This window comes from Chinchilla lanigera, unplaced genomic scaffold (assembly GCF_000276665.1).
Source record: "Chinchilla lanigera isolate Chin_1 unplaced genomic scaffold, ChiLan1.0 scaffold00020, whole genome shotgun sequence".
Taxonomy (NCBI): domain Eukaryota; kingdom Metazoa; phylum Chordata; class Mammalia; order Rodentia; family Chinchillidae; genus Chinchilla; species Chinchilla lanigera.
In genome coordinates this window covers 21,214,208-21,239,488 of record NW_004955421.1, presented here as the reverse complement: position 1 = coordinate 21,239,488, position 25,281 = coordinate 21,214,208, and the positions used below count along the sequence as shown (strand labels likewise).

General features: G+C 47.6%; 2 protein-coding genes across 7 annotated transcripts in view; one reads left to right on the top strand and one right to left on the bottom strand.

Moving 5' to 3' along the window:
* The window catches only part of Slc25a26 (solute carrier family 25 (S-adenosylmethionine carrier), member 26), a 114,260-nt gene extending 94,842 nt beyond the window's left edge, over positions 1-19,418 (top strand). For 5 of the 6 annotated variants that reach the window (XM_013513718.1, XM_013513719.1, XM_013513723.1 and 2 more), the window contains 2 exons: positions 7,526-7,595; positions 19,085-19,418. In XM_013513718.1, coding sequence (XP_013369172.1) covers positions 7,526-7,595; positions 19,085-19,398 — 384 coding nt within the window. In that variant the 3' untranslated portion in view covers positions 19,399-19,418. Of the gene's footprint in view, positions 1-7,525; positions 7,596-13,852; positions 13,918-15,029; positions 15,104-19,084 lie in introns of all 6 variants that reach the window. The other variant, XM_013513720.1, reaches the window with a different exon arrangement.
* A 777-nt stretch (positions 19,419-20,195) lies between these two features.
* Lrig1 (leucine-rich repeats and immunoglobulin-like domains 1) overlaps positions 20,196-25,281 on the bottom strand; it is a gene marked incomplete at its 5' end in the record, with an annotated part of 110,685 nt that continues 105,599 nt past the window's right edge. Inside the window, 5 exon segments of the mRNA XM_013513717.1 lie at positions 20,196-21,699; positions 21,793-22,077; positions 22,672-22,818; positions 23,671-23,796; positions 24,276-24,695. Of these exon segments, the coding sequence (XP_013369171.1) occupies positions 21,473-21,699; positions 21,793-22,077; positions 22,672-22,818; positions 23,671-23,796; positions 24,276-24,695 (1,205 nt within the window).

Below are 25,281 nucleotides of genomic sequence, written 5' to 3'. Positions count from 1 at the left end.
AAACTATTTTGTAGATAATAATACGTAAAACGATAACCATTGATAATTTCCTACCATTTTGTCTGTAATTTGCTAAGTCCCCCCTATTATTATGTTATCCTTCTTTTATTCTTTAAAATAAAAAAAAAAATTAAAAAAAAAATAAATAATAGTTACTATGGTGAAAGTCAGCTAAGGCCTGCAACTGAGTATTTCAGTCTCCTGCTTTGATTGCTTACTGCGGAAGTTGGCTGAAGGGGTTAGCAGAACTTTACCATTTTTACAAATTTTTTGTATATCTCACATTACTTGGGGATGATTTTTTGTATAAGCCATTGGAAATATTTTCTTATGTCATGTTAAGGAAGCTTTACTTGAGAAAAACTGAGGAAGGGAAATGAAGAACATTTCTTTCTGATCGCCAGTCTCATTAATAAACTTGGCATTTCTCTTTGATGTAAATAGATGTCCATAAATGCATCTGAATTTTTTTTTTTGGAATTTCATTTTTATTTGAAAAGAAAGTTGTGTTGGGATAAGTAGGCAAACACGAGGAAAGTATGACCCCTTCCCTTTTTTTCTACTCTGATTTTTAATATATTGGAACAGAACCTCCAACTTTGGAGTTGAGATTCTTAACACTGGTTCATCACCTTTGGGCCCCTGTCTGTCCCTACCCTGCCTCCTGCCTCCTCTTTCTGCCTTAACAGAGCGATCATTAGATCTTGGCGATGATGGAAATACGAATTTAGGCTGAGAAATTATGACTGTTAAAAGTTTTGTTGATATTTGGAGTCATTCAAAAAGAGGTTTTACTCCAAACTGACATTATTTAAACAACTTTATTGACATCAGATTAGTTCATTGACATGAACATATTTTCTTTAATAGTTTGCATACTGTAATGTAGCTCCACTAGAGTTGAGTGGTGAATGGCAGTCGGAAATCTGGTAAGGTTGCATGTGTATTTTTTTCCTGTTTATCTCTCCAAGGCACTTGGTTTTGTGGGAAGCCTCAGCTTCCCGCCACTCACTCTCTGTGTGAACTCAGGCAAGTTGTTCAGCATCTCTTAGCGCTACCTTTCACCTGTCCTTGTGAATAATAATATTTTCAAAACTAAGTGAGAATTTGTGTATATATATATATATATTCTTCAGTATAATGCCTGGAACATGATATTCAATAAATGTTAATGGTATTGCCCATACTATTTATGCTAGTGGATACACACTATATTTTGTTTTACGTTCTGGTCTAAAGTTAATTGATTTAAATATCATAATCAGTACTTCTCAGTCTTCTTGTAACTTTTCCTGACTTTCCAACCAGCTTTTTTAAAATTATAGTTTTCCTACCCTTCAAATACATGAGCAAATTTATAATTGCAAAAGAATTCCCTACTTTGTAGGTAGTACATTTTACCAGTCAGGTTCTTACTGTTCCTTTATGAATTTAAAGTTGTTCCCAAATGAATCATTTATAAATAATACTCATCTGTTTACATTTGTCTCAATATGACTTTTCCAAAGTTTTGTATTCAGAAAATTTTTCACTTAAAAAAAGTCTCAGAATCATATTACTGAAGCAAGTTGTTTAGAATATTGACACAATATGTTCACTGATGTGGATATTTTACTATCATTTCACTGGAAACTGTGATTCGTGTATGGAGGTATGTGGGGGTTTTGTTTTGTTTTGTTTTTGAGACAGGGTCTAGCTGTGTAGTTCAGGCTGAACTTGAACTCTCTGTAGCCCAGGCTGGTGTCCAACTCCTGGCAGTCATCCTGCATCAGCCTCCTGAGTGCAGATGGAAGTCTGTGTTTTACAAATGTCACTGGATGTGCCGCCAGCACAGCGGTACCCTGCTGGTGGGAATCAAGTGTTTGTACACGGCACTCCAGATCATCTCCCGCGGGTCCCAGTTCTGCCCGCTCGCTGTGTGAGCCTTGCCAAGTTGTTTAACATCTCTGAGCCTCAATTTCCTTGTCTATAAAATGACAAAATAATAAAAATCACACATACCCAACAAGATTGGGTGAGGATTCCATGAGTTAATATGAAGTAGTTAGTGCCCCAAACACAGTAAGTTCACCCAAAGTATGTATTGTGGTTGCTGCGATAATCAGTATTTATATCGTGCTCTGAGCTTGTTGCTCAAGTGTGTTATTTGACTTGAAATGTTTTGGTTGCTCTGGAGATTTTTTTTGTTGAGTGTTCTGAAGGTATTTATTAATATCTCTTCCTCATACGCAGTGGTTTCCTTACGTGTCCTAGACTAATTCTGGACAGGTGACGGTGGGCCGTTGTGCTCCTCTGCGAGACTGTATCTTTCAGTTGCCTTCAGCACCCGAGTGTGTGTGGGTGGTGTCCCCCGGCAACCGCACTTCTTCCTCTCCAGGAGAGAGTGCACTTCTCTGACAGTTTCTCTGCCGCCTCCCTGCTCCCTCTTGTGTCACGCTCTTTTGACCCTCTGCTTCCCTCTCCTGTTAGACCTTGTAGCTCTTAATGTTTTTTCCTTGAAACAAAACATAAATGAAAAAATAACAAAAAAGGCTTTTGCCTTCGGTCTGCAGTGCCTGGCAGCAGGTAGGCGCCCAGTGACTGTTTGCTGGGGTGATGGGTCGCGCGGAGCCCTCCAGCCCTCCCCCATGTCCTTGTCCTCCACACCTTGATACTTGCTTTCTACCGTTGCTTACAAGCGCAGCATTGCTCCTTGGATTGTAGGCCTGTTTGGCGTGAACTCCTCCGTGGACGGCATCAAAAGATGAACTGAGGGTGACCTGTGCTCGCTATAACAGCCTAGTGTATGCCTTACATTGCTCTTCCGGGCTCGTGAAGGAGAGGGTGGCCTCACAAGTGGCCTTCGGGGCTGGGGGTGTAGCTCAGTGCTGGACCCCACGTGCAGCTCCACGCTCAACCCCCAGCACTAAAGAAAAGTCAGGCGAGAAAACTCGAACGAGCCTGACAAAATGCTTATTTCATTATTTTAAAAGTAAAAAAGAAAAAAAAGAATCTACGTATATCATGTACAGGTCACATTCCCTGTGATGACTGTGATCATTACATGTACCTAAATGTACCAATAAGCTTAATTAAAAAAAAAAGTAAGAAAGTTATTCTACCATTTTCTTATTCTGTCTCTAGTGCTTGTAAGTGCTCTGGGAAAAATGTTTTCTACAAAAGCACAGATTTTCTACAAAAGCACAAACATTAGAGCATTCACTGAAAATATGCCAGACACTGCATTTAATAACGGCACTATCTGTCCGTCTGTCCATCCATCCATCCATACACACACACACACACACTCTCCCTCTGTGTGTGCACTTGGTGTCGGGGTGAATGCAGGGCCTTCACAAATCGGTCTGTGTCCCTAGACCTCTTCCCACTTTTTACTTTAAGTCAGCCTCTTGATAAATTTCCCAGGCTGGCAAGGCTTGAATTTATAATACTCCTGCTCAGCCTCTCAGAGTGCTGGGATTGTAGGCCTGCACCACCATGCCTGTCTTTGGAAACCTGTTTGTAATAAAGTTTTTTAAAGCTTATCTCCTGGGTATGGTGGCGCATGCCTATAATCCCAGTACTAGGGAGGCTGAGGCAGGAGGATCATTGCAAATTCAAGACCAGCCTGGGCTACAAAGTGAGCTCAAGGGCAGCCTGAACTGCATAGCGAGACCCTGTCTCAAAAAGATAAAATTAATTAATTAATTAATTAAAGCTTATCTGCCTTTACACGCAAAGTTACAAAACTCTAATAGCTGTACTTTTAGTCCATTAAAAATTTAATAAATGCACTTTCAGACAATTACTAGTGTGGATGGGAGGAAATGAGATACATTACACATTATCATATATCTAATGTACTAAATAGCATAAAAAGTTATTAAAATCAATGAAGTGAGCAGGGCCATGTGCGTCTTTGTTTATAGGGCATCTTCCCCATTTCTGTAGCAATCCTCAGCCACCCAGCCGGCTGTCAGTGGGGAAATAGAGTAAGAAATTACTGCTAACTTTGCTGCTCTTTTTTTCAATTCGAGGATATTTGATCTTCCCTAAAAATGTCAAACCATGTTCACCAGGTCATTATACTATTCTAACCATTTAAGTTAATATATTCAAGAAGGTTTTTGGTAATGTTTTTATCATTATTGTAGTGCCACTTATTAGACTGAAGGTCATGCCTAGTGCATTTAGGCAAGAAAAAGAAATAGAAGATACCATAATTGGAAAGGAAAAAGGAAAAATTGTCCATGTTGACAGATGATAGATCATTGACGTAAGAAATGGATGGATTTGGGCTGAGGACGTAGCTCAGGGGTGCAACGCCTGCCTGGCAAGCGCAAGGTCCTGAGTTCGATTCCTGGTACCAAAAAAAAAAAAAAAAAATTGAAGGACTCTGCAAAATGCTACTAGTGCAAAGTTTAGCAAATTTATCAAGGATGTAGAATATGAAATCAGTATTCGGAAATCACTTGTGTTGATGACCAGTACATGTTAACCATGAACAATCAGAAATTGAAGGTTTTAAGACAATAGCATCAAAACATATGAAATACTTTGGCATAAATATGGTTAAAAAAATATTTATATATATAACAATAACCTGTATCCTGAAAACTTTAAAACAATGGGAGAAATTAAAGGAGGACTAAGTAAATAAATGTGCCATACTTTTAGTTAAAAGTAATATTAAAGCCCATATTCTCTCCAAAATAGATTCATTGTGATCTCAGTCAGACGCTCAGAAGGCTATTAGTAGTCTGATGCTAAGAATTCATATAGATGTGAAAGGAATCTTGAATACTCAGAACAAATTTGGCAACCAATAAAAGCCTACCTGGTTCCAAAATGTACTAGAAGTTACAGTAGTCAAGAAAGGAGAGAATCGGCATCAAAACAGATCTGTAGAACAGAATGGATTGAAGATAAAGATCCACGCATGCGGACCTCTGACAAAAGTGAGAAGACTGATTCTAAGGCCGTGTATGTCTTAGTTCATTGGAGAAAGGTTCGTTTTTTCCAGTTGCTGGAACAATCAAATATGCATCTGTAAAAACGAACTCCAGTCCATACTTGTATTATATACAAAAATTAATCCAAAGTGGATGACAGATATAAATGTAAAACCTAAGAAACTAAGATTTCTGAAAGCATAGGAGAAAAATCTTTGGGTGACCTTGAGTTAAGCAAAGAAGATTATTTAGATGTGTCGCCAGAAGCCAGAACCAGAAATGACAATTTGGAGTTTATCAAAATTAGAATATTTCATTCTTTGAAAGATACCGTGAAGAGAACAAAAAGGTAAATCACTCTGGGAGAAGATATTTTCAAGTGACTTATATACAGAATATATTAAGAACTGTGAAAACTTAGTAATGTAGTAAGAGACAACCCAATAAAATGTGCAAAACATTTAAATAGACACTAAAGAAGATACACAGAGCTGGGTGCACTTGTACATACCTATAATCCCAACTTGTTGGGAGGCTGAATCAGGAGGATTGCAAATTCAAGCCTAACCTGTGCAAGTTAGTAAATAGGTACCTGAAGAGAAGCTCAACATCTTGTCATTAGTGAAATACAAATTAAAGCCACAGTGAAATACTATCACACATTTATTACACAGTGCTACCTTGATTCATGAATTCCGTTCTCTCCACAGTCTGGTGGTAAATTGAATTGGATGGGAACCAAATCACATTTCCCCATAAGGTCAGCATTGAACCTACCATTGAATTTGATTTGGTCGTCCAACTCAGTTTGCAACCAAAATTGTGGAAAGAATCATGTTCATGAACCGAGGTACCACTGTATTGGTGAAAATATTAAATCCTGACAATACTAAGTGCTGGGAAATACACAGAAAAACTGGAACTGATAGAAGTGTAAAATGTTACAACCACTTTCGAAAATGGTTGGCAGTTTTTAAAAAGGTACCTGACCGTGTGGTCTAGCTACTTCACCCTAGGTACAAATGTTCTCTGTGACTTTATTTGTAATAAATCTAAACTGAAAAATTCCAAATGCCCATCTGCAGGTCAGTAAACTTATGACATAGTATAAACTATTGGTATCTGCAGTGACATGGATAAAGCATAAAATAATTCTGAATAGAGCTAGATTAAAAATTAACATGCAATTATATTTCCAGAAAAATTGTAGAAAAGGCAGACTATGCAATAGTGTCTTAGTTACGTTCTCATTACTGGGACAAAATACCTGACACCCCAAGTTAATGAAAGAAAGGTTTATTTTAGCTCACAGTTTGTAGAGGGTTCAGTCCATAGTCAACTGTCTCCAAGGGAGGGAGGCACATGGCAGAGGAGGACCAGTCTATGGCAAGGCAGTCAGAAAGCAGCGAGCCTGTCTGCCTTCTTTTCCTTTTATTTTATCCGGGGTCTGAGCCTACGGGTTGGTGCCACTCTCTTCAGTAAGTCCATCATCCACACCCAGAACTATGCCAAACCAATCAGTAGCACACACCCTGATCCCCTCACTCCCCCAAGCCCCACCAATGAGTGCTTGAGGCTTTGGGAGGGCATCTGGGTGTAAACCTGAACAGGTACTGACAGATCAGATTGTTTAAGGGTATCAGGAAGGCAGAAAAGGGGGTTCCACGGGAACACAAAACTTCAGAGTCGTGGATAGGATTGCTGTGCTAATTATAGCAGTGATTTTCTGTGTATGTGTGAAAATGTGTCATTTTTTTTATTTGTGTTTTTGTTTTGAAAATATGAAATTGCATACTTTATTTGAAGGTAATTATCTCAGCAAAGCTAAGAGAAATAACATGCAAAACTCTGATCTTTAAAAACCTGGGTGAAACAGAAACAAAAGCAAACAAACAAAAGCCTAGGTAAACGTGGGTAACAACAGGACCCAACTGAGCGTCACTGTGAAGACTGCGACTTTAATGTGATTAGAGATTGGACCAATGCCTGACGCAGTCTTATGCAACATTTTTATGTGACTTACTCTCATCTTCTACTAGATCATAAACTCTTAGTGAGCAAGATACCATTTCTTTGCCATAACTGTGCCCAGTTTGAACTTGGCCATGGGTAGTTGTATAATCCTCAACTTACATATTCCATGAGCAATATAGAAAAAAAAAATTTTGATATATTTTAAATTAATTCTCAGGGAACAGAATTAGCATCCTTCAGATGTACAGTTTAAATAAGGATTTTTAAAAGAATTGAGGAATTGGACAAACACTGTTCTGGACTGTGAATTACGATGTTTCTGTATTTAGAATTATGGGAAATTAAGATATTTCATTGTCTTAAAATTTATTTTAATCTGTGTGTATAAAATATTCCCTGAAAATTACTTCCTTTGAGTACTCTAGTGTTCCTGTTGCCCTCGTTTCTTTAATTTATTTTAGAATGCAGTTAAGTCCTTGGGAAAATCATTTATGTCATCAGTGAAAAATGCCACCAAAATAGCTTCTCACTTAAGTTCCCATCCCCAGAGCTAACCCACAGGAGGTTCCGATAAATTCAAAGATTTAATAACTCGTATTTTTCTTTCTTTTTACACACAGGCCCTCTGGTCCTGGCGGCAGGATCATGCGGTGGATTCTTGGCAGTCAGCAGTGTGTGGAGCTTTTGCAGGTGCAAAGGATTATATTATACTGGGAAAGACTAGCGGTGGGGGTGGGAGTGTGGATGTGAAAATATTAACTATGCAAAAACAACATTCTTTAGAAATTCCAGGTTGTTTAGATGAAGAGAGCTTCACTAGCTGTTTAAAGAAGTGTTTTAGAAAAAAAATGCTAAAAAGGTGTCTGCCTGAAAGACAACCAATTTGTTTTTGACAAATTTTTCCTTTTCTTTTTATCTTTATTAAAGCCTTCACTCAGACCCTGGGATTACCTCACAGATGATTTAGAAAGTCCTCCATGGGCAGAGAGGCTGGCTGGGGAGAGGGCTCTGTGCGCAGCTGTCTGCCTGGAGCAGTGCTTCAGGCTTTAGCAGTTTGTGCAGATGGCAGTGATTCACTGCTCGGGTGACAAGTTTGACAGTGCTGTAGATGAACGAGTATCGGGAGAGCAGAGGCCACTCCATAGCTTACTGAAGCTAAACAGCGCTGCGTAGAAAGTACGGCCAGCCGAACATGTGGGCATTTTTTATGACATTAAAGACAGAGTGACAGTATGCAATATTGGGTTATCCGTCACTAAGTCTCATTAAAATCTCCTTGGATTTCTCAAGGAGATTTTAATGAGAACTCAGATCTTTAAAATAAGTGATATATTTAAAAGCCTAAGAGAAAAATATATTTTATCATTACAAAAAAGGTAAGTTAGAATTATAGCTGCAATGAAGTGAAGTCAGAATTTTCCAGAAATTGTGAAAGTCAGTTTAAGGTGTCAATTTTATTGGAAAATAATTATTTTCATTGGAATATTTTTATTGGAAAATAATTATTTTCCAATTGCTTAATGGTTGTTGGATTGGATTTTTTTATCATAGTGATTAGAAAAACAAAACATACGTTTCATAGGATTCTTTATTAATAATGAAACCCATTTGACTTGTGCAATTGCTCATCGCAATATTCCTCTTGCTCCAAATGTGACGGCAGCTGAGACTGATTATGGTGGGGAATTGTTCCCACGTGACCCTGCGTCATTCGCTGTGTTGGAGGAGTAGGTGGGCTCCGTCCCCCGCGGTCGGGAAGCCTCCTTACCCACCCTTAAGTGCGCTGTGCGGTTTTGCTGCTCCCTCCCGGGCCCTGGGGACAAAGTGAGCACTATGGAAATGTGCTCGTCCTGGATGAGGAAGGTCGCCCATGCCCCTTTCCTCCTCGAACTACTAGAGATGAACCGAGGGCCTTTCGCATGCTACCACTGAGTCTACCACTGAGCTAGCCCCAGGCCTCTTTTGTTTTTTTTATTTTGACATGGGGTTTCCCTGCATTTCCCAGGCAGGTCTTGAACTTGTGATCCTTCTGCCTTGACCTCTGAAGTAGCTGGATTGCCAGTCGTGTGCCATCGCAGCCAGCCAAAGCTACTTCTCAAGGTTAAAGTGCGTTAAAACTTACATGTGTTGAAATAAGAAGCAGATATCCTGCGGTCATGTTCCTTAAATAGCTCATTCAAGGATTTGCTTGCAGAATCGTCAGTAGTGCCTGTTGAGGACTTCGTTGTTCTCTGTACTGTCATTTCTCTCCCCGAATCACAACTCTGTGTGAAGCACTTAGACCTGTTACGCGAGGGCGGAAGGGGCCTCGCTGTCAGACGTGTGCTGTGTGCTAGGCGGTGCTGACCTGACCCGCTCAGTGAGAGGTGCTGCGACGTGGCCTGTGTTCCCGAGGGACCCAGGACACTGCCTGTCGTTGGGGAGAAGGACGCCTGAGCCTCACAGCTACCCAGGCTGATCCGTCTGACAGTCCCCAGCTCAGGAAGGAGACGTTGGGGCTTTCCCGAGCACTAGTCAGTTTGCCTGTGGTGTATGTAGAAACAACCATTCCTGCCTAAAGAATGACCTCAGGGATTGAGTTAGTGTATGTGTTAGTACTTTGTAATCTATGAAACTGAGCAACCGGGGCTGGAGATTGAGCTCGGCAGCACAGTGCCTGCCTGGCAAGGGCAAGGTCGTGAGTTCAATTCCCGGTACCAGAAAAAAAAAACAAAAAACTGAGCAACCCAGCAAGGTGTGGTAGCATACAACTGTAATTCCAGCACTCTGGGAGGCTGAGGCAGGAAGATTGCAAGTTCAAGGCCAATTTAGCAACTTAGCAAGACTTTGTCTCAAAAAATAAAAAGTCAGGGAGACGGGATATAACTCAGTGTGAAGGCCCTGGGATCAATCCCCAGTACCACAAAACTAGACAAACAAACAAACAATAAAATTTTAAAAGGACTAAGGATGTATCTCAGGGCAAAGGGGTTCAACCCCTAGCGTCTCACACACATACACACACACACACACACACCCTAGCATCTCACACACATACACACACACACACGCACGCACTAAGGAAAAAGAAAATCTGTATTGTGTAAAAGTGACACTTGAGCAGAAAGCAGTGGCCACACTTGTCCTTGACCCAGAAAGTGGCTTCGTCCTTGCCATCTTCCAGGTGTGAACTGGCTGGCTCACAGCCCGGGAGCTGCTCCTTGCCCAGGCTGGCTTATAAACTCCTTGGCAGAGCTATCCAAAAATGTCTTTTGACATTGGAGGTGTTAGCGGCTTGTCACACTCACAAATTCCCTTGACTTCTGATGAGGGGTTAAACTAGCTTAAAAAAAGAAGGCGTTGGCCACCCTTTTCACTTCAAGTTAAGTTCTAAGCACGACGATGTCTGGGTGATTATAGCATTTGCTACTGTAGGCTTAGTACAAACTGATAAATTTTTCATAGTAAGTACCCTCTGTTGTCTAAGAGAAAAGGACAGGGGAGAGAAATAGCTCACTCACTCTGTGGGCTTGAAGTTCTAGAACAGAGTGAAAGGCTGTTTGGGTAACGAACGCGAAGGCCTGACGCAGGAAAGCACATTGTGGACATTGTGGACACTGGCACATGCTGGGGATGATGCTCAGGGTGCACGGAGGTCCCCGCACTCCCGAGTGACTGCAGGAAGGAAGAGCGGGGAGAGCAGTGCAGCCGCGGGGCTCCCAGGACCCGGCTCCGGGCGCCCCCGCGGCCGCCCTCCGCATTCCCAGCTGCTCACCTAGGGTGACAGCTCCCGACCTCAGGTGGAAAGTGGCTCCTTTGTCTAGGAGAGGGTCAAGACTGCACCTGCTCCCCGAGGTGCGAGATCATTTGATTGTGAAAGTCTGGTTTCCCCTGGATGTGGCCCTTGAAAGGAGGCAGCTCAACATCCCTGTGACCCCCGCCGCAGCCGGGAGGGAAAGGGGAGCGTTTCACGTGGGACGTGACTGCGGAGCAGCCGTGTGTGCGTGCAGACGGTTCCTTCCTGGCCGATAGCGTGTTCCTTTTATGTATTTATCTCTTACCAGTAGCCTGCGGCTCCGTAACTAAAACAGAACAGAGCGACACTTTAGCTGAAAACCCGGCCCCCCACTCTCTCTCCATGCTGTTACTCTCACAAGTCCTTACTGCAGTCTCCTCAAACACTGCAAGGGCTGAGTTAGGGAGTCTATTTGCACAGCTTCAATTGATATATTATTGACGTAAAGCAATTGCTATCACGCTGTTAAAATTAGGGCCTCTCAGTGCATAGGTGTCTCTGTGTTTAACTTTGCTTCGTATTACTTCAGTGCAGCACAAGTCTCTGAGAGAGTATTGGCAGGGATCCACTGCAAAGGCAAGGTACACCTTTGCCAGTGGCCAAGTAAGTATGCAGATTGATTAAGTGTTCCCTGTCAACTTTCAGGTCTTTTTAACTGGCCTAGGAAAGTTTGTGAACATTTTCAAATAGGAAAATGAGTTTGAACAGTGCGACACATTTTAATTTGTCTTATACTACATCAAAGTCCTTACGGTCGTGGAAAGGGTATTCAGAGTCGAGATCCCTGTGACTTTGAGTCCCGGCGCTATGCTAGCTGCATGGCCCTCGGCAAAGGAGTAGTACTACCTATGCAAAGGAGAGAGAGGGAGAGTGACCGTGTCTAGTGCATTTCTAGAGTAAGCTTTGCCTTCCTTGTGCCTTTTGGAGGAGGAGTTGATGTTTTTAATGTGGAAAAACTATAGATGTTCGTCTGTGTTTTTGAATGTCCACTGTGAGCACGGCATTAGCGATAATGCCCCCATTCTGGGAGTGGTGGCACATGCCTGTGATCCCCGTGCTCTGAGAAGCTGAGGCGGAAGGATTGCAAGTTCTGTCCTGGCCTGGGCAATTTCAGAACTTCATCTCAAAATAAAAAATAAAAAAGGCTGGGGATGAAGATCAGTGCAAAGGCCCTGGGTCAACCCCAGCCCCTCCCACATACACACACAAAAGAAGAAAAATCACCCATTATCTCTGCCTGCCCAGAAAAGAGCAGATTGTTCTGAGGCATACCTCTGCTTCTTACCAGGGTACTGTGGCACCAGCAGTCTGGTGGCCAAGCACTCTAGGTCTGCACTGAGGTGTGCTTAGGAGCAAATCTCAGCTCTGAACACAGCAGAACTTCTGCAAGCCACTCTGTAAGCATCAGTTCCTCCGCCTGAGGTATGAGCGGTCTCATACGTACTGGAGCTGGGGAATAAGTAATTCCCACGTGACTGGTCACCTGGTAGAGTAGGGATTGAAGTCTTGGTCTCCCTGACCACAGGGAAGGGTTCTTTCCAGGCAAAACCTGGTAGACATTGCTGCCAGCGAGGGAATAACCCAACATAGTAATGGAGTGAGAAATTTGGGGTGATGCATTTGTTGCCTTTGTTTCTTAGGATTCACATTTTTATCTTTGGATGGATGTGACGCTTTCTCATACTCTATTCTAAAATTAAAAATAGATTTGCTCCTCTAGAGTGGACTGTGTTTTTAAAAAATTAAAAGTAAGATTTCACCACCAGATTTCCAACATTTAGGGTTAGCGTATGTCGGAATTTAGGGAACCCTTGGAATTTTGAAGCAGGCATTTCACACATTCATCATCCTAAAGGGACTGTTTAAAAAGGGATTCTAATACTCTTGTTGAGACTCCTTAGCCCTAAGGTGTATGACATTCATGGGTAAAGAAAAATAAACATAAACACGTAGATGTGTACACTCTCCAAAAGCTGGTGTCATAATAAACACTGCTGCATGCAGGAGCTTCCCTGGAGTGATCTTATTTCAGGCACATATGTAGGAGGCTGTTTGGAGAGGGCAGGTGGCCTTCTTGTCCGTAAGCCATGACAGTTAGAGGGAGAGAGGAGCTATTTCTGAGCAGCCTTCACACGTGTATTCTTCAGGTTATGTGGCGCTATTGCTGGCCCCAGCTCCTGCAACCCCTTTTGGTTTAGTGTTTCTCTCCTAGTACCTCTTGGGTTTTAAAATACATCTTTGTACTATAGTAAGTAAAATATTGACACAATAACATGTAGTTCATGTTAAAAAAAAGAAAAAAAAAAAGACTTTTAGTTGCTGTGCCCACAGACGTGGACCCTGTTCAAATAGGTGACCAGTTTGGCCGCCATGATGTGTAGGTCAGGAGAGCACAGGGAGAAGGTGGGAGGGCAGGCACGCGTCACAGCGGCCGTTGAAAGCCAGCATAGGAAGAAACGGAAGAGCGCGGGGAAGTGTAACTCTCGCTGCCCGCTGTCGGACCCTGGGAAATGCGGAAAGGTCATTCCTTTCACCTGAAGGATCGAGCCCTTTATCACGGAAGTCCTCACGTGACCGTTAGTCTGTCCAGCGTGGTTTCTGCGGGACAGAGATGACAGCAGAGCTTGGGAGTCAGTGTGAGAGTGGACCCCACAGAAAGGCACAGACGCTGGGAGCGCTGAGCAGCAGTGTGCCCGCCCGCCTGGCGATACACACACACGCACGCACGCGCACACACGCACGCACACGTCATGGGCCCAGGTCACGAACGAGCTGGAGGTGTTGTAAGGCCTTGTTCTGCTATCTGAGCTGACAGAGCATTATCTTTTACCTCTTTTATGTGCCGTTCTACATCACTGCAGAGGAGATGAGATACAGAAAGTCCCCGACTTAGAAACACTCAAGTTGTGAACGTTCACAGGTGTACGCGTAGGACTCGCGGTGGGCTTACGACCGAATCCAGCTTATGAATAGTTCTCACAGAACAGAACCATTCGCGGGTGGGGGACTTCCTGTATACGGATTAAGATTTTACACGCGTGCGCCCTCGCCCTGGGTCAGTCAGATGGACGTGATGATGAGTGATTTGGGCAGAATTTCGAGGAGTTACAAAGTAAGAAATAATGGTACTGCCTAGTACGGTACACGTCTCACTTGGGTCTTATCTGCACAGGTGGCTTTGCAGCTGCAATCACCACACCTTTGGATGTGGCAAAGACGAGAATTATGTTGGCCAAGGTAAGCGGCAAAACACTGCAAGGTCAGCTCGGGCTTGCAGGTAGAAAAGTGAGTAACAGTGTGTGGGGACCACTGATAACACTGGTACGGAAAGAGCAGTCACAGGAATAACTGGGACAAATGTCTGTGCAGCGTTTTTCCATTTCAAAATCATTTTCGCTTGCATTGCATAAACAAATCTGAGCCCCGCCTGGTAATACTAGCGTCAAATCTGTATTTTTCCAGTGAAAGACCTCGGGCTCAGAAAGGTTGATTAGCTTTGTATCATATAGCACCACTAAGCTACAGGCCATGCTCTAGAAGGTTCTAGAAGGTTCTAGAAGGTTCATGACTCGCACGCTCTAGAAGGTTCTCCATCACTGCTGTAGGCTGTAAACATAGGTCATGACTGGCCTTAACCGAGTGAGACATGGTTGTCAGAACTGTTCAGAACAATTATTAAAGCAATTCTGTTGGTAGATTTGTGTTTTGTTCTAGTGCCACAGTATCTGAGCTATAGTACCTTTTAAGTCAGTTTGGATATTCAGTAGAATAAACTGTCCAGCTTTGCTTTTTATAATTGTTAAAAATTAAAATCTTCTTTAAAAAAGCTAGACTGAGTGTTCAGAGAAAGCCATATGAATAATGATTCTCTACCAAAGCAGTTTTTAAAAGTCCTGTCCTCATGGAACAGCAGAGCGAGGGTGAGCCGAGCCTGGTACGTCGGTGGACAGGACCAGACCTAAGAATGTGGGTCAGGTTTTACATTGAACACAGCACTGTTTATAAAATGTGCTTAGTAGCTGCTTGGGCACATTTCTTAGCGGTACTTACGCTGGTGACTCCGTGTGCTCCTCAGGTCCGTGTTTCAGTCTTCTCCAGTTGTGTGTCCGGAACCTGGGTAAGCGCTGAAAAGCCGCTTCCCTCTGTGATAAGGGCCTGTCCCCTCCATGAAAATAAGCACTGAATCTAAGTGTTTCTGGGCCAGCGAGACCGATCTTGATTTCTGAGCAGTTCTCTGGACTGCTTGCCGCTCTGTCCTGGATGAGGGCGTGCATCTGAGGACCTCCGCGAGCCAGCTGTGCGTTGAAGAGTGTCAGACTGATGGATTTCTCCTTTGTCTGTTCCCGCAGGCTGGGTCCAGTACTGCTGGCGGGAACGTGCTCTCTGCCTTGCAAGGGGTCTGGAGGTCACAGGGGCTGACAGGGTAAGGACACGAGTGCGCAGCTGCCTTGCCTTCTCCCCAGCTCCTCCTCTTTCGCCCTGCCCTGGGATGAGCACCTTTTCCTTTCCTCTGCTTATGTTCTCGTTTGGCTCCCTTTCTTGGGATTGTACGAAGTGTTTCATTTGATGTCGGATATGTGAGAGAACTCTCGGTGTATGTGGGAATGTTTTGGCCGGGTGCTTCTTGTTCCTGCCCATCTCCATGTTTGATGGTATTCAAACAGGTGTGGCCCTCGCCCGCATCTGCGCTGTGGCATAGACAAAAGAGGTTCTCCGTTTCGAAATGCGGAAATGCCCGCGAGGGAAGGGTGCGTGGTTAGAAGAGCGCTCTTGTGGCTTGGGTGCCATTTGCTATTATTAGCAATAGAGTGAGTGTGCCACAGCCTGCCTTGTGATGAGGATGTGGTCCGTATGGATAGGCGATTTTGTTGCTTTGTTGGCAGTGATTTTGTTATTGTGTGACCATCACAAGTGCGCTTCAACAGACCTGGGCAGGCTAGCCTGCAACACACCCCCAGGCCACGCGGTGTGGCCTGCTGCCCCTAGGCTAAGACCCTGTCTTGCAGGTTACTGTACTGAATGCTGTAGGCAACTCACCTACATCATAAGCGTGGGGACCACCAGAGTGTATGTGGTCGCCTGTCACCCAGATGTTGTATGAGGCGGGTACTACACTTTCAACACGCCACACGCAGGACCCCTCAGTTGACAATAATTGAATGTATTATTGGCTGAGTGCCTCAAAGTTTTAGCTTCCTTCTGCTAAAAGTTCCTCTTCGAGGATTATTCCAGCAGTGCTGTTACAGTATAAATTCACACAGTGTGCGAATGCTGGGATCTTCACGTTAAGGGAAATCACAACTCTCTCTGGAATCTTCTACCTGGGATGGTCCTGTAAGCGCAAAGCAGGGGGCTGTCTTTGGACAGGGCAGGAGGCCTGGAGCCGGGCTGGCTGGGACAGGAGCCGCACCGGGGGGAGGCAGAGCAAAGGCTCCCGTGGGTCTCCAGCCTCCACTTGCTGGTGCTGCCCCTTCCCACCCCGCGCCAGCGTGGGTTTCCTGAGTGCAGTGCTGTGTGCATTCCAGCTGTTGGATAGTCCGGGAACTTAAAGCAGGGAGGTGAGGCCCAGGGCAAGTGTGGGAAGGAGAGCGGCCCCGCGCTGGACTCTGGAAAGCAGGTACCGTCAGGTGCTGACGGGTTGAAACGGGAGTGGGTCTGGTGGGAAGGACTCAGCACGAGAGGGGCACAGGAGTGCCATCTGTGCTGTGCGTCTGCCAGTCGGGGCTGATAGCTGGTGCTGAGGATCTGCTTTCTCATCTCAGAGGCCCGTTCGTTCTGGAACCAAGTTTGCACCGAGCAAAGAAATGGTACGAGGGGAAAATGAGCTGTGACATCATGTGTGTAGTAGCTGGTGAGATCCTGTGTGTTTCAGTGTCACATACACAGAGATTACGTGCAGTGCTTTTTAGATCATAAAGGCACTCCGCCGGATTTCGCTCGTTTCCAGGTAGCTCACGTTACAGTCTGCGGAGACTGCTAGCCAGAACTCTGCTGTTGGCCTTGGCTCTGTGGAGTAGAGGTCACACTGCAGCCCACCTGCCTTGCCCGAGAAGGTGGTAATGGGGGTGGCACGATCCCTGGGCGAAACCAGGGCCTCTCAAAGCTGGTAGAGAATTACCTTGCGTAGATCATGGAAAATCAGTCTTTCCTGGCCCAGGCATGGCGTAGACTTGATGTTATGAAATTAAGCACGGCCAGGACCCTAGGCAGAGGACAGGGCGTGGGAATGAGGCCAGCGGCCTGGCTCTGATCTCCGCCTCCAGTGTTTGCCCTGAAAAGGTAGGCCTTTTCCTTACCTTTTACCAGCCCCTCGGGTCTTGGGCTCTAGCTGGTATGCGCAGGTGGTCCTGAGCAGCGTATTCCAGGCAGAAAGGCTGCCACCTAAGATACGACACTTTCAGTAACTCCCTTGTTAGTATGACGAAAGACAAGGAATTGGACCGAAAGACCAATGAAACAAAGAGCCCTCCGGGCCTGGGCAGCTCTCCTCAGCAGAGGTCCTAGGCGTCCTCCCCCGAGAAGGAGGCTCAGCTTCAGGTGCAGGCACCGAGCCGCTGTTGCCCCCCGACCTCACGCTCCCACACTGCTCCCCAGCAGATAGCGCCACCCGCTTGGTGGCAGACGGTGCCGCCCTCTCATGGGCAGCGCAGGTGGAGACCACGTTGTGTCTCCACGTCAGTTCAGCAGGCAGAGGTTATCTGGCACGTGTGTGGAGTATACGCTTTGGGCAGGCAGGTCTCGCCCTAAAGTCCCGCGTGCCGCTCGGTGCGGCGGTGGAGAGCAGACGGGAAGCCTGTGTGCCCGTGGCTTCTAGATCAGCTTTTCGTTTTTCTTGCCCGTGCCCTTCGGTGGTGTTCACCGGACTGCCGTCCGCCCCGCTTGGCGCCTGGCGCAGTGGGGGTGCTGCACGTCTGCGGTCTCTTCTGACCTGTGGACGCTGGCGCGCACCCTGCCTCCTTCAAGCCTCTGCTTCCAAGCTGGGTTCGGGGTGCTCCCTGCGCAAATTACTGGAAGGCTGCAATTATGTCAGTAGCTCCGGTTGTCATCTAGTAAAACCGTAACTGCCTCCATCTGCCTCTCCCGAGCCGTTGGGCATGTTCGTGGCAAGAGCTGAGTAAGACTGGCTTGTGGAAATACGATAGGAAGAGGGTTTGTGGCCCGCGTGGTCTCCACAGCCCAGTCTCTGCCGCCCCGTTAGCGCCTCGCCTTTATCGGCAGGGCTGGGACGACCAGCCGCCCTGGGGCGGAGAGACTGGCCTCACGGCAGCGATTGACAAGGTTTTGCGCACTGGCCGCTTCACGCAGCAGCCACAAGCCCCAGGCTGAGCTGAACTTTTTTCCTTGAATGTGTATTTTGGTCTTTGGTAGGATTTTCATGTTTACTTTCAGGTAAGAAAAAGAAATTCTTAATTTTTCCGTAATGATTAAAGTTCAGAGCTGGCCAGCCCCGAAGGGCCCCACACACCAATATAGTAACCTCGCGTTCCTCAGGGGTGCCGAGCGCTGCGTGCGAGGGGGCGGAGGGCCGCAGGGACTCCCTTCCCTCCTGCTTCCCCACTCAGCTCCCCACCTCCCCATGCAGGGCTTCGCACGGCCTCAACGTGCACAGCTCCTCGTGGCATCTGCCGCCTTGCAGTTTCCTGCTTCAGCTTTGCCCCGAAGGTAGCGTGTTCGCTGCTCTGCCCGCTAGCTATGACTTGGGACATGGCTTCTACCTACCACGTACCTTCTGGAGAGGTGTTCAGACACTGTGAAAATGTGGACGGGACGGGTCTCCGGGCATGCACAGAAAGCAGGTGTACACAGTAGGCCCCAGCCTCGGCCCCTCAGTGTGCCCCCACGTGGACTTGCTTTGAAACCTGTGCTGTGAATGCAGGCTGTGGGTGCCCGTGTCCTGCTGCTGCCGGCTCGTCAGCTAGCTTTGCTCCGGGCCATGCAGGTGACCAGGGTCACGTGCGGCTTTCCGTGCGTCCGCAGTCACCGTGAACATGTGTGAACGCAGACGTGCGCGCAGCCAGAAGCGGGTGTGCTGCCAGGGCCGCTCTCCTCACCGGGCTCCGGGCTGCGCCTGGGCTGTGTAGCCACCCTGTGCCCACTTGCCTCAGTCCTACTTTGTCTGAGAAAGGAAACAAGGATCCATGGAGACTTGGTTCCTCCTCGTGGCATCCCATTTGTGGGGTTCTGAGGACAGAATGTGACGGAGACCCTGGCAGGAGCATCAGTTACCCGAAAGCCTGCCCGGCCCTCCGGGCTCACTCCTGGGACCCTCCCACCCTACGGGATCCAGCCCTTTGCCTCCTGTCAGGCCGTGGAGCTGCAGTGTGGGTGGTTGAGCAAGCTGTGGGTATTAAAGCGTCACCTTTTACACACAGTCTAACAAAAGCCCAAACTCTTCTTCCCGTAGGTTATTCGCAGGCGTCTTCCCGCGGATGGCCGCCATCAGCCTGGGGGGTTTCATCTTCCTGGGTGCTTATGACCAAGCCCGCAGCGTGCTGTCCAGAGCGGGCAGACAGAGTCGGTGAGGCCGAGCGGCACACGCGCTTCCCTGAGGAAAGGGGACTGCGCGAGAACGCCGCCGCCATCGCCCACCGGGGCTGCAACCTCCAGAGCGCTCGGGCCAGAGGCTGCCTGCAGTTAGGTCGTCGCCGGCCGCGGCCAGAACAAGGAAACCGCGTCCGTGGAAGAAGTCTGAACGGTCTTCTCGGAATCTCTCAATAAATAAGTTGGGTGATGCCGAGGCCCAGCCCTTCGGAGCTGTCATTTAACCTGATCTCCCATTTCCTGCCACCTGACGGCGGACACAGCAGAAGGCAGGACAGTTACAATTGTAAAGCAAGGGCTACACAAGGCGAAGGGCGGGCGGAGACGTACAGCGAAACGCTGCATGTGGCGCTTTCTCCCCTGGGTAAATTCTTACTGTGTAAGGGTTCAGCTTTGTTTGAAGAGCATGAGCTGCAGGTGCATAGCCAGCATTCCTTCTGCAGCCACCATGCTGCTGTCAGTTATTTCACTGTAAGGACACGTGGTGGTCTTGCACAGAGCCGCGCCGGTGGCAGCCCGGTGGCCTCGGGAAGCAGAGCCCCGCGCTCCCTGGCGGGCTGACGGAAGCCTGGGCGCCGCTTCTCCCAGGGTGTGTGGCCTGGAGTCACAAGTTCACCCCGGAAGCAGAACGGAAGAGGCTGCAAGGTCAGCGTGCTTTGGGATTTGAGGGCCTGACTGACAAGGCCCAGGGTAGCCGAGTACGGCAAGGCATCCGAGGCAACTCGCAGTGGTGTCCTCCTTGTAGCAGCAGTGCGCAGTGCCGCTTCACCTAAGGGTTTTGTCCTTTTGAGGAAAAAATATTAAAAGCAGAATGACTTCATTTTGGGCCGGGGATTTAGCTCAGTGGGATAAGCGCCTGCCTGGCAAGCGCAAGGTCCTGAGTTCGATTCCCAGTACCAAAAAAATGTAAAAATTAGAAACTAAATAAAATAATGACTTCATTTACAACAGAAAGAATGACCCCCGCCATACGCTGGACATTTATAAAGGAACCTTTATTAAAGACACTTCAATGCCACTTGTTAGACACTCCAATATTTTACATGTTTGTAAATGTACACTGTACCAAAATTCCTATAAATAAATAACTTTGTACATAAAAGTAACACTTCCTCTTTCACATTGCCTCTCAGAAGCAGCAAATTCACATATTTTATGGAAGTAACATTAGTTAACTTGAGAACAAAACTCGAAATGTGCTTACCTTTGGAACAGTGATGACCTCTGACAGTAAAATTCAACACAGGTAACCATTTTGTCAACACCTCCCTTCAGCATTTGGCTAAAGAAACTTGCTCTCTGAGATTTTAAAGACCTTGCTTGTTTCAAGGTAATTTTTACTGAATTACACGTTGGCACTCACAAGATGGTTAGCTACAGGTCTCAAAAGTGCAAATATACCCGGGTCTGGGGCTAAATCTTGTACAGTCCAAGCCCAGATCCATGTGTGCGAGGGAAAAGGTGTGGAGAGGCCTGCTCTGGCTCTTCAGTAGAAATAAGCTAGCCCTGAAAAGTGAGAACTTTATCCTTTTCATCCTCTCATGTAATATATTGGCAGAACTAAAACATCACTATTGAAAAAAATCCACAGGTACCAAACACCAGCAGCCTTTGCCTTAATAAAAAGCTTCAAAAACAATCCGAGGAGCCACACAAGACCACATTTGCTCTTACCGTAAAGTGAGCGTCAGAGGAGGAGGAAAGGCAGTGCTTGTTGTGGAGAAGAGTTCTCCCCCTCAGAAGGAACTCAGACCTACGGTGAGGAGCGACTCCGCAGAGCTGCGTGGCTTGCGCACGACACGGGCGGTCGGACTGTGACACAGGAAGCCAAGGACCTCGCTCCTCCCAACCCACCAGAGGTGCTGGGGAGCACATGTGGTTTGCACCCAAGTTCCAGCTATGCATTAAGGCACCAGAACCACTCCCCACCCCCTCAATGAAACAGCAACCTGATATGAAAATAATATTGTCAAAATTGTTTAAGTCTTTTGTTAACCATGCACTAAAAGATTAAAATAGCCTCTGTAAAAGATATATAATATATATGAAATCTCTGAAAACTCTTATGTACAATGGTATCAAATACTTTTTCTGCCTTTTGTACACAAATAGCCTCTTGCATTTCTGCGCTTCAGATGCAAGTCCTGTGACTGGTATTCCCACGGAGTTAAGATACGTACAGCTCGGCGGCGCTCTGGCCCAGCTTCCGCAGTCTCTCCAACGGTACGACAAGAGCTGAGGTAGACGAAGCCTAGCTTCTTGGTGCCAACAGCAGTGGTCCCCTCCACTTCCTAGGGAGCTGTCCTGTGAGCGGCGTGGATTCGGGACCAGAGTCACATGCTGTGGGGAGGTGGCCATTGGAAACAAGCAAGTGCTGGGCTTCTGGGAGCTCCGGGCTGCCTGAAGGTAATGGAGGCGGAGGCTGCTGGTCTGTGGGCTCCGATTCATACAGTCGCGCTAAAGTCCAAGCTGAATCCCCTACGAGAAAAGGCAGGCAACATCAGACCCCCGTCTGACCACTGAAGCGGCTCTAACCCACCTGCTAGAGACGCCTCAGGAGACAGAAGTTACCTTTTCCATCTAGAGACGCCACTGGCTTTCTCTTCAAGGATGGCAGCATTCTGTCATGGTTACTGGGGTACACCGAACCCCTGCAGTCGGTGCACGACACCTCAGTAGTCCCACTGTGAGGGTGCTGTGCACAGTGTCCTCGGTGACTCTGACCAGGCTCCTGCTTCCCGCCTGTGCTTGACTGTGCGCTGTCTCTGGACACAGGCTGAGGACAGGGGGCCTGTTCCTTAGAGTAGCTGTCCGTGTCAGCGTTGCAGTCACTGCATACAACGGGGCCACTGTGTTCTGAAGGACGGAGCAAAGACAGAACCACCGTCATCCCGGAAGCCCCCACCCCACACAAGGCACACGCCACATCCCTCCCCCAGCTGTGGAAAGGCGAGCACGGTGTTTACATCGCCGAATACGCCCTGCGTGTACATGCTCTCCCTCCCGAAGCGTGCTCGCAGAAAAGGGCCTGCTAGTGAACTCAACGTTCCAGATGTGGTTTTGTACATAGAGAATGTCGTCATACTACTTTTGATTACAAAGGGGAAAACCATGGTACGGAATTCACACGAGGCTGAGAGTCTTCTGAACAATGAGAAATCTAGCCTCAAGATATCCCTGGTGAGAAAAGCATCAGAACTCTGCATTTTGGGGGGTCTTGCCCCTTACGTTGCTTATAAATTTTAGAAAATTCATGCTCAGGCTTAGTATCCCACAGATGTATCGATGAGGAACAGTATTCTAGAATTAAAAGGGAGCTAGACTGGAGCTTCTTGTTCCTGTACTGAATAAATTCCGAGACAGGACTAGACCAGTAATGCGTCTCTTCCTTTCGTATAGTGAGCGTAGCAGCCAAAATCTGGATTTCGAAAGCAAACTACTTTTTCCTACCCGTCTTAGGTGGACCAGGTGTCCCACTGGCTTTCTCCATCACCTTCCAGGGCTCTTTAATATATCCCACCGAGAGCTTGGGCTGCCTGCACGTGATGGCGTGAACGTCGGCCTCTGAAAAGAGGCTTGTGTCTCTCAGGCAAACACCTGCAATGGATTCTCCCAGTCAGAAACAGTGCTCGGCGCTTCTAGGTAAGCCTTACCGAGGGAACGAACGGGCAGGGATACTGAAACAGCCTTGTTTTAAGAATCTGCTCTTGAGGGGTGGATTACATGCCCCCAAGAAGTCCGGCAAGGAGCATGTTTTCTGATTATACCCTCCTAGCAGGCAGGCCCTTCAGCATTTGGAGCCAGGTGAAAGAAGTTTTCACGGGGATAAACCTTTGTGGCCCCAGGCAAGTGCCGAGCATCTCCCACTACCTGAAGCTGCTCCCCTGTCCAGGACTTTCTGTGAGACTAGAACAGAGCAGACCCGGGTATTTCCCTCTATTGTCATCCCTTGGCATTCACAAGGAGTTGGTCCCAGGGCCCCAGCAAAAGCCAGAGCTGCTCCAGGGTGTGATAGAAAAAAACACAGTGTCTGCAGAGGGTGTACGGGCGTCGTCGCATCCCTGTAAGTCACCTCTGGATTACTCACAACACCCAGTGAAGTGCGGTGCTGTGTGAACAGCTGCCACACTGTGTGAGAACGACAAGAAAACAGTCTATGTGCTAAGTACAGCGCTCTTTTCCTGAGTGTTTCGTTCTGTGCACGACTGGATCCATGCATATGAAGGGGACTGCACAAGCAGGGTGTTGGTTCCAAGACCTGAATGTCCTTTGTAGCTACTGCTCCCACCGGTCCTACCTTATTCTGACAGACAGCACTAAGCCCAGGTAGGGACCAAGAGAAGCCATCTGCCGCGCGGCCTTCCAGCTTACCTGCGTGCCCCCTCCCCGGGGCCTGCCCTGGGGCCACAATCCCCTCGGACCTCTGCTTCACTGTTCTTGAGGCCTTACCGTTGCTTTCAGTATGCCTGCTGGCCTGCTGGCCGCCCTCTGTCCTGACCACAGCCTCCTGCCGGTCAGAAAGAGTCCCCTGAGAAGAGAGGTAGCTCGGAACATCTGGTGGCACAATGGTTTCATCTGCAAGGAGACAAGAGCACGAAACACTAAGGCCACAGCGACGGCAGGTGCAGAGATACAGTCATTCAGTCCCGGGCACAAGACGGCTCCGTCAGTAGCCATCCTCGGTGCAGAGATGTTGTGCAGTCAGTGCAGACGAGAACTGCCACCGCCTCCCACCACGACGGAGAAGAGAGACGGCTCACAGAGGCACACCGCCGTGAGGTTGGAGGGCCCATGTGACATGGGCGACGTGCCTAGGATGCCTGAGTTACGAGAGTCATCCGCCAGGCACGTGTATTCAACAGTACTCTCACCTCACGTACATGCTAGAGTTAGCATGGTGCCAGTGGCTTAACGCCTCAGCTGTCCAGAACGCTCTTCCCAAAGAGCCTGGGGTTCTGAGCACGCTCAGGTCTCTGACCGACCCTCCGGATCTGGCCTCACGGTCACTGCTGCCCTGCCTCCCCTGCAAGCGAGCTCCGGCCGCAGGGCCCAACCTGTGTTGGTGACACTGTACTCCTCGCTCTTCCTCCTGGTCTGGTAGATGATGCACACCCAGACCAGAGACGTCAGGACGACGCTGCACACCACCGCGATGGTGAAGATGCCCACAGTGGTCCCGTCCTTCCTGCAGCCCGGGGCAGGCAAGATGCTGAGCTGGCTGTGCGCACGCTCCGTGCCCAGGGCGTTGGACATCTCACACGTGTAGCGCCCCGCGTCTTCTGCCACCACGTTCTGAACAACCAGCAGCTGGTTGCCGGGCGTGAAGTGGTGCCGCTCAGTGAGGCTCAGCGGGCGGTCCCCCTTGAACCAGGTGATGCGGGGTGCAGGGCTCCCGGTCGCTTTGCACTGCAGCGCCACTGTTTCTCCCACAGATACCACGCGGTCTTCTAAGGGCACCGCCAAGGACGGGGTTTCTGCAAGAGGTCAGTGACATTCACGCCTTTATCCCGTGAGCCTCGGTCACCATAGCCCTACGTTGCCTTCCGGACGAGGGGTGACCCTGCGTAGCAGTAAAACGCCACCCGTCGTGTTCACGGTGGCGAGCTTTTTAGGGTGGCTTCACAGGAAAAGGTGCTGACCTCTGATCACAGAGCCCTCCCGCTCCCAAACTGCTGTGAGGCCTGGGTCCCTCTTCCTGACCAAGACTACACCTATCCTGCCAATTCAAAGGGCACTTTCCACTCGGCATGTTGAATACCTGGGTCCTATCAAGACTCTTCATTCACTGGCTATTAGTTTTGTTTTGTTTTTTTCTTCCCCCCAACAAGAAATACAACTACGGCCGTGGTGGGGAACCTAAGGGCATGCCTGCCACAGCGGCTGTTTATTATTATTGAAAGCTCTACAGAATTCGCCATCGCTGAGTCAGGGGATGGGAACTAAAAGAAACAAGTGTCTTATCCTGGGCAACAAGGACAAGTCAGGTGGAATCACAATCCCTGACCTGAAATTATACTATAAAGCTAAGGTCATAAAATCAACCTGGTACTGGCTAAAAAA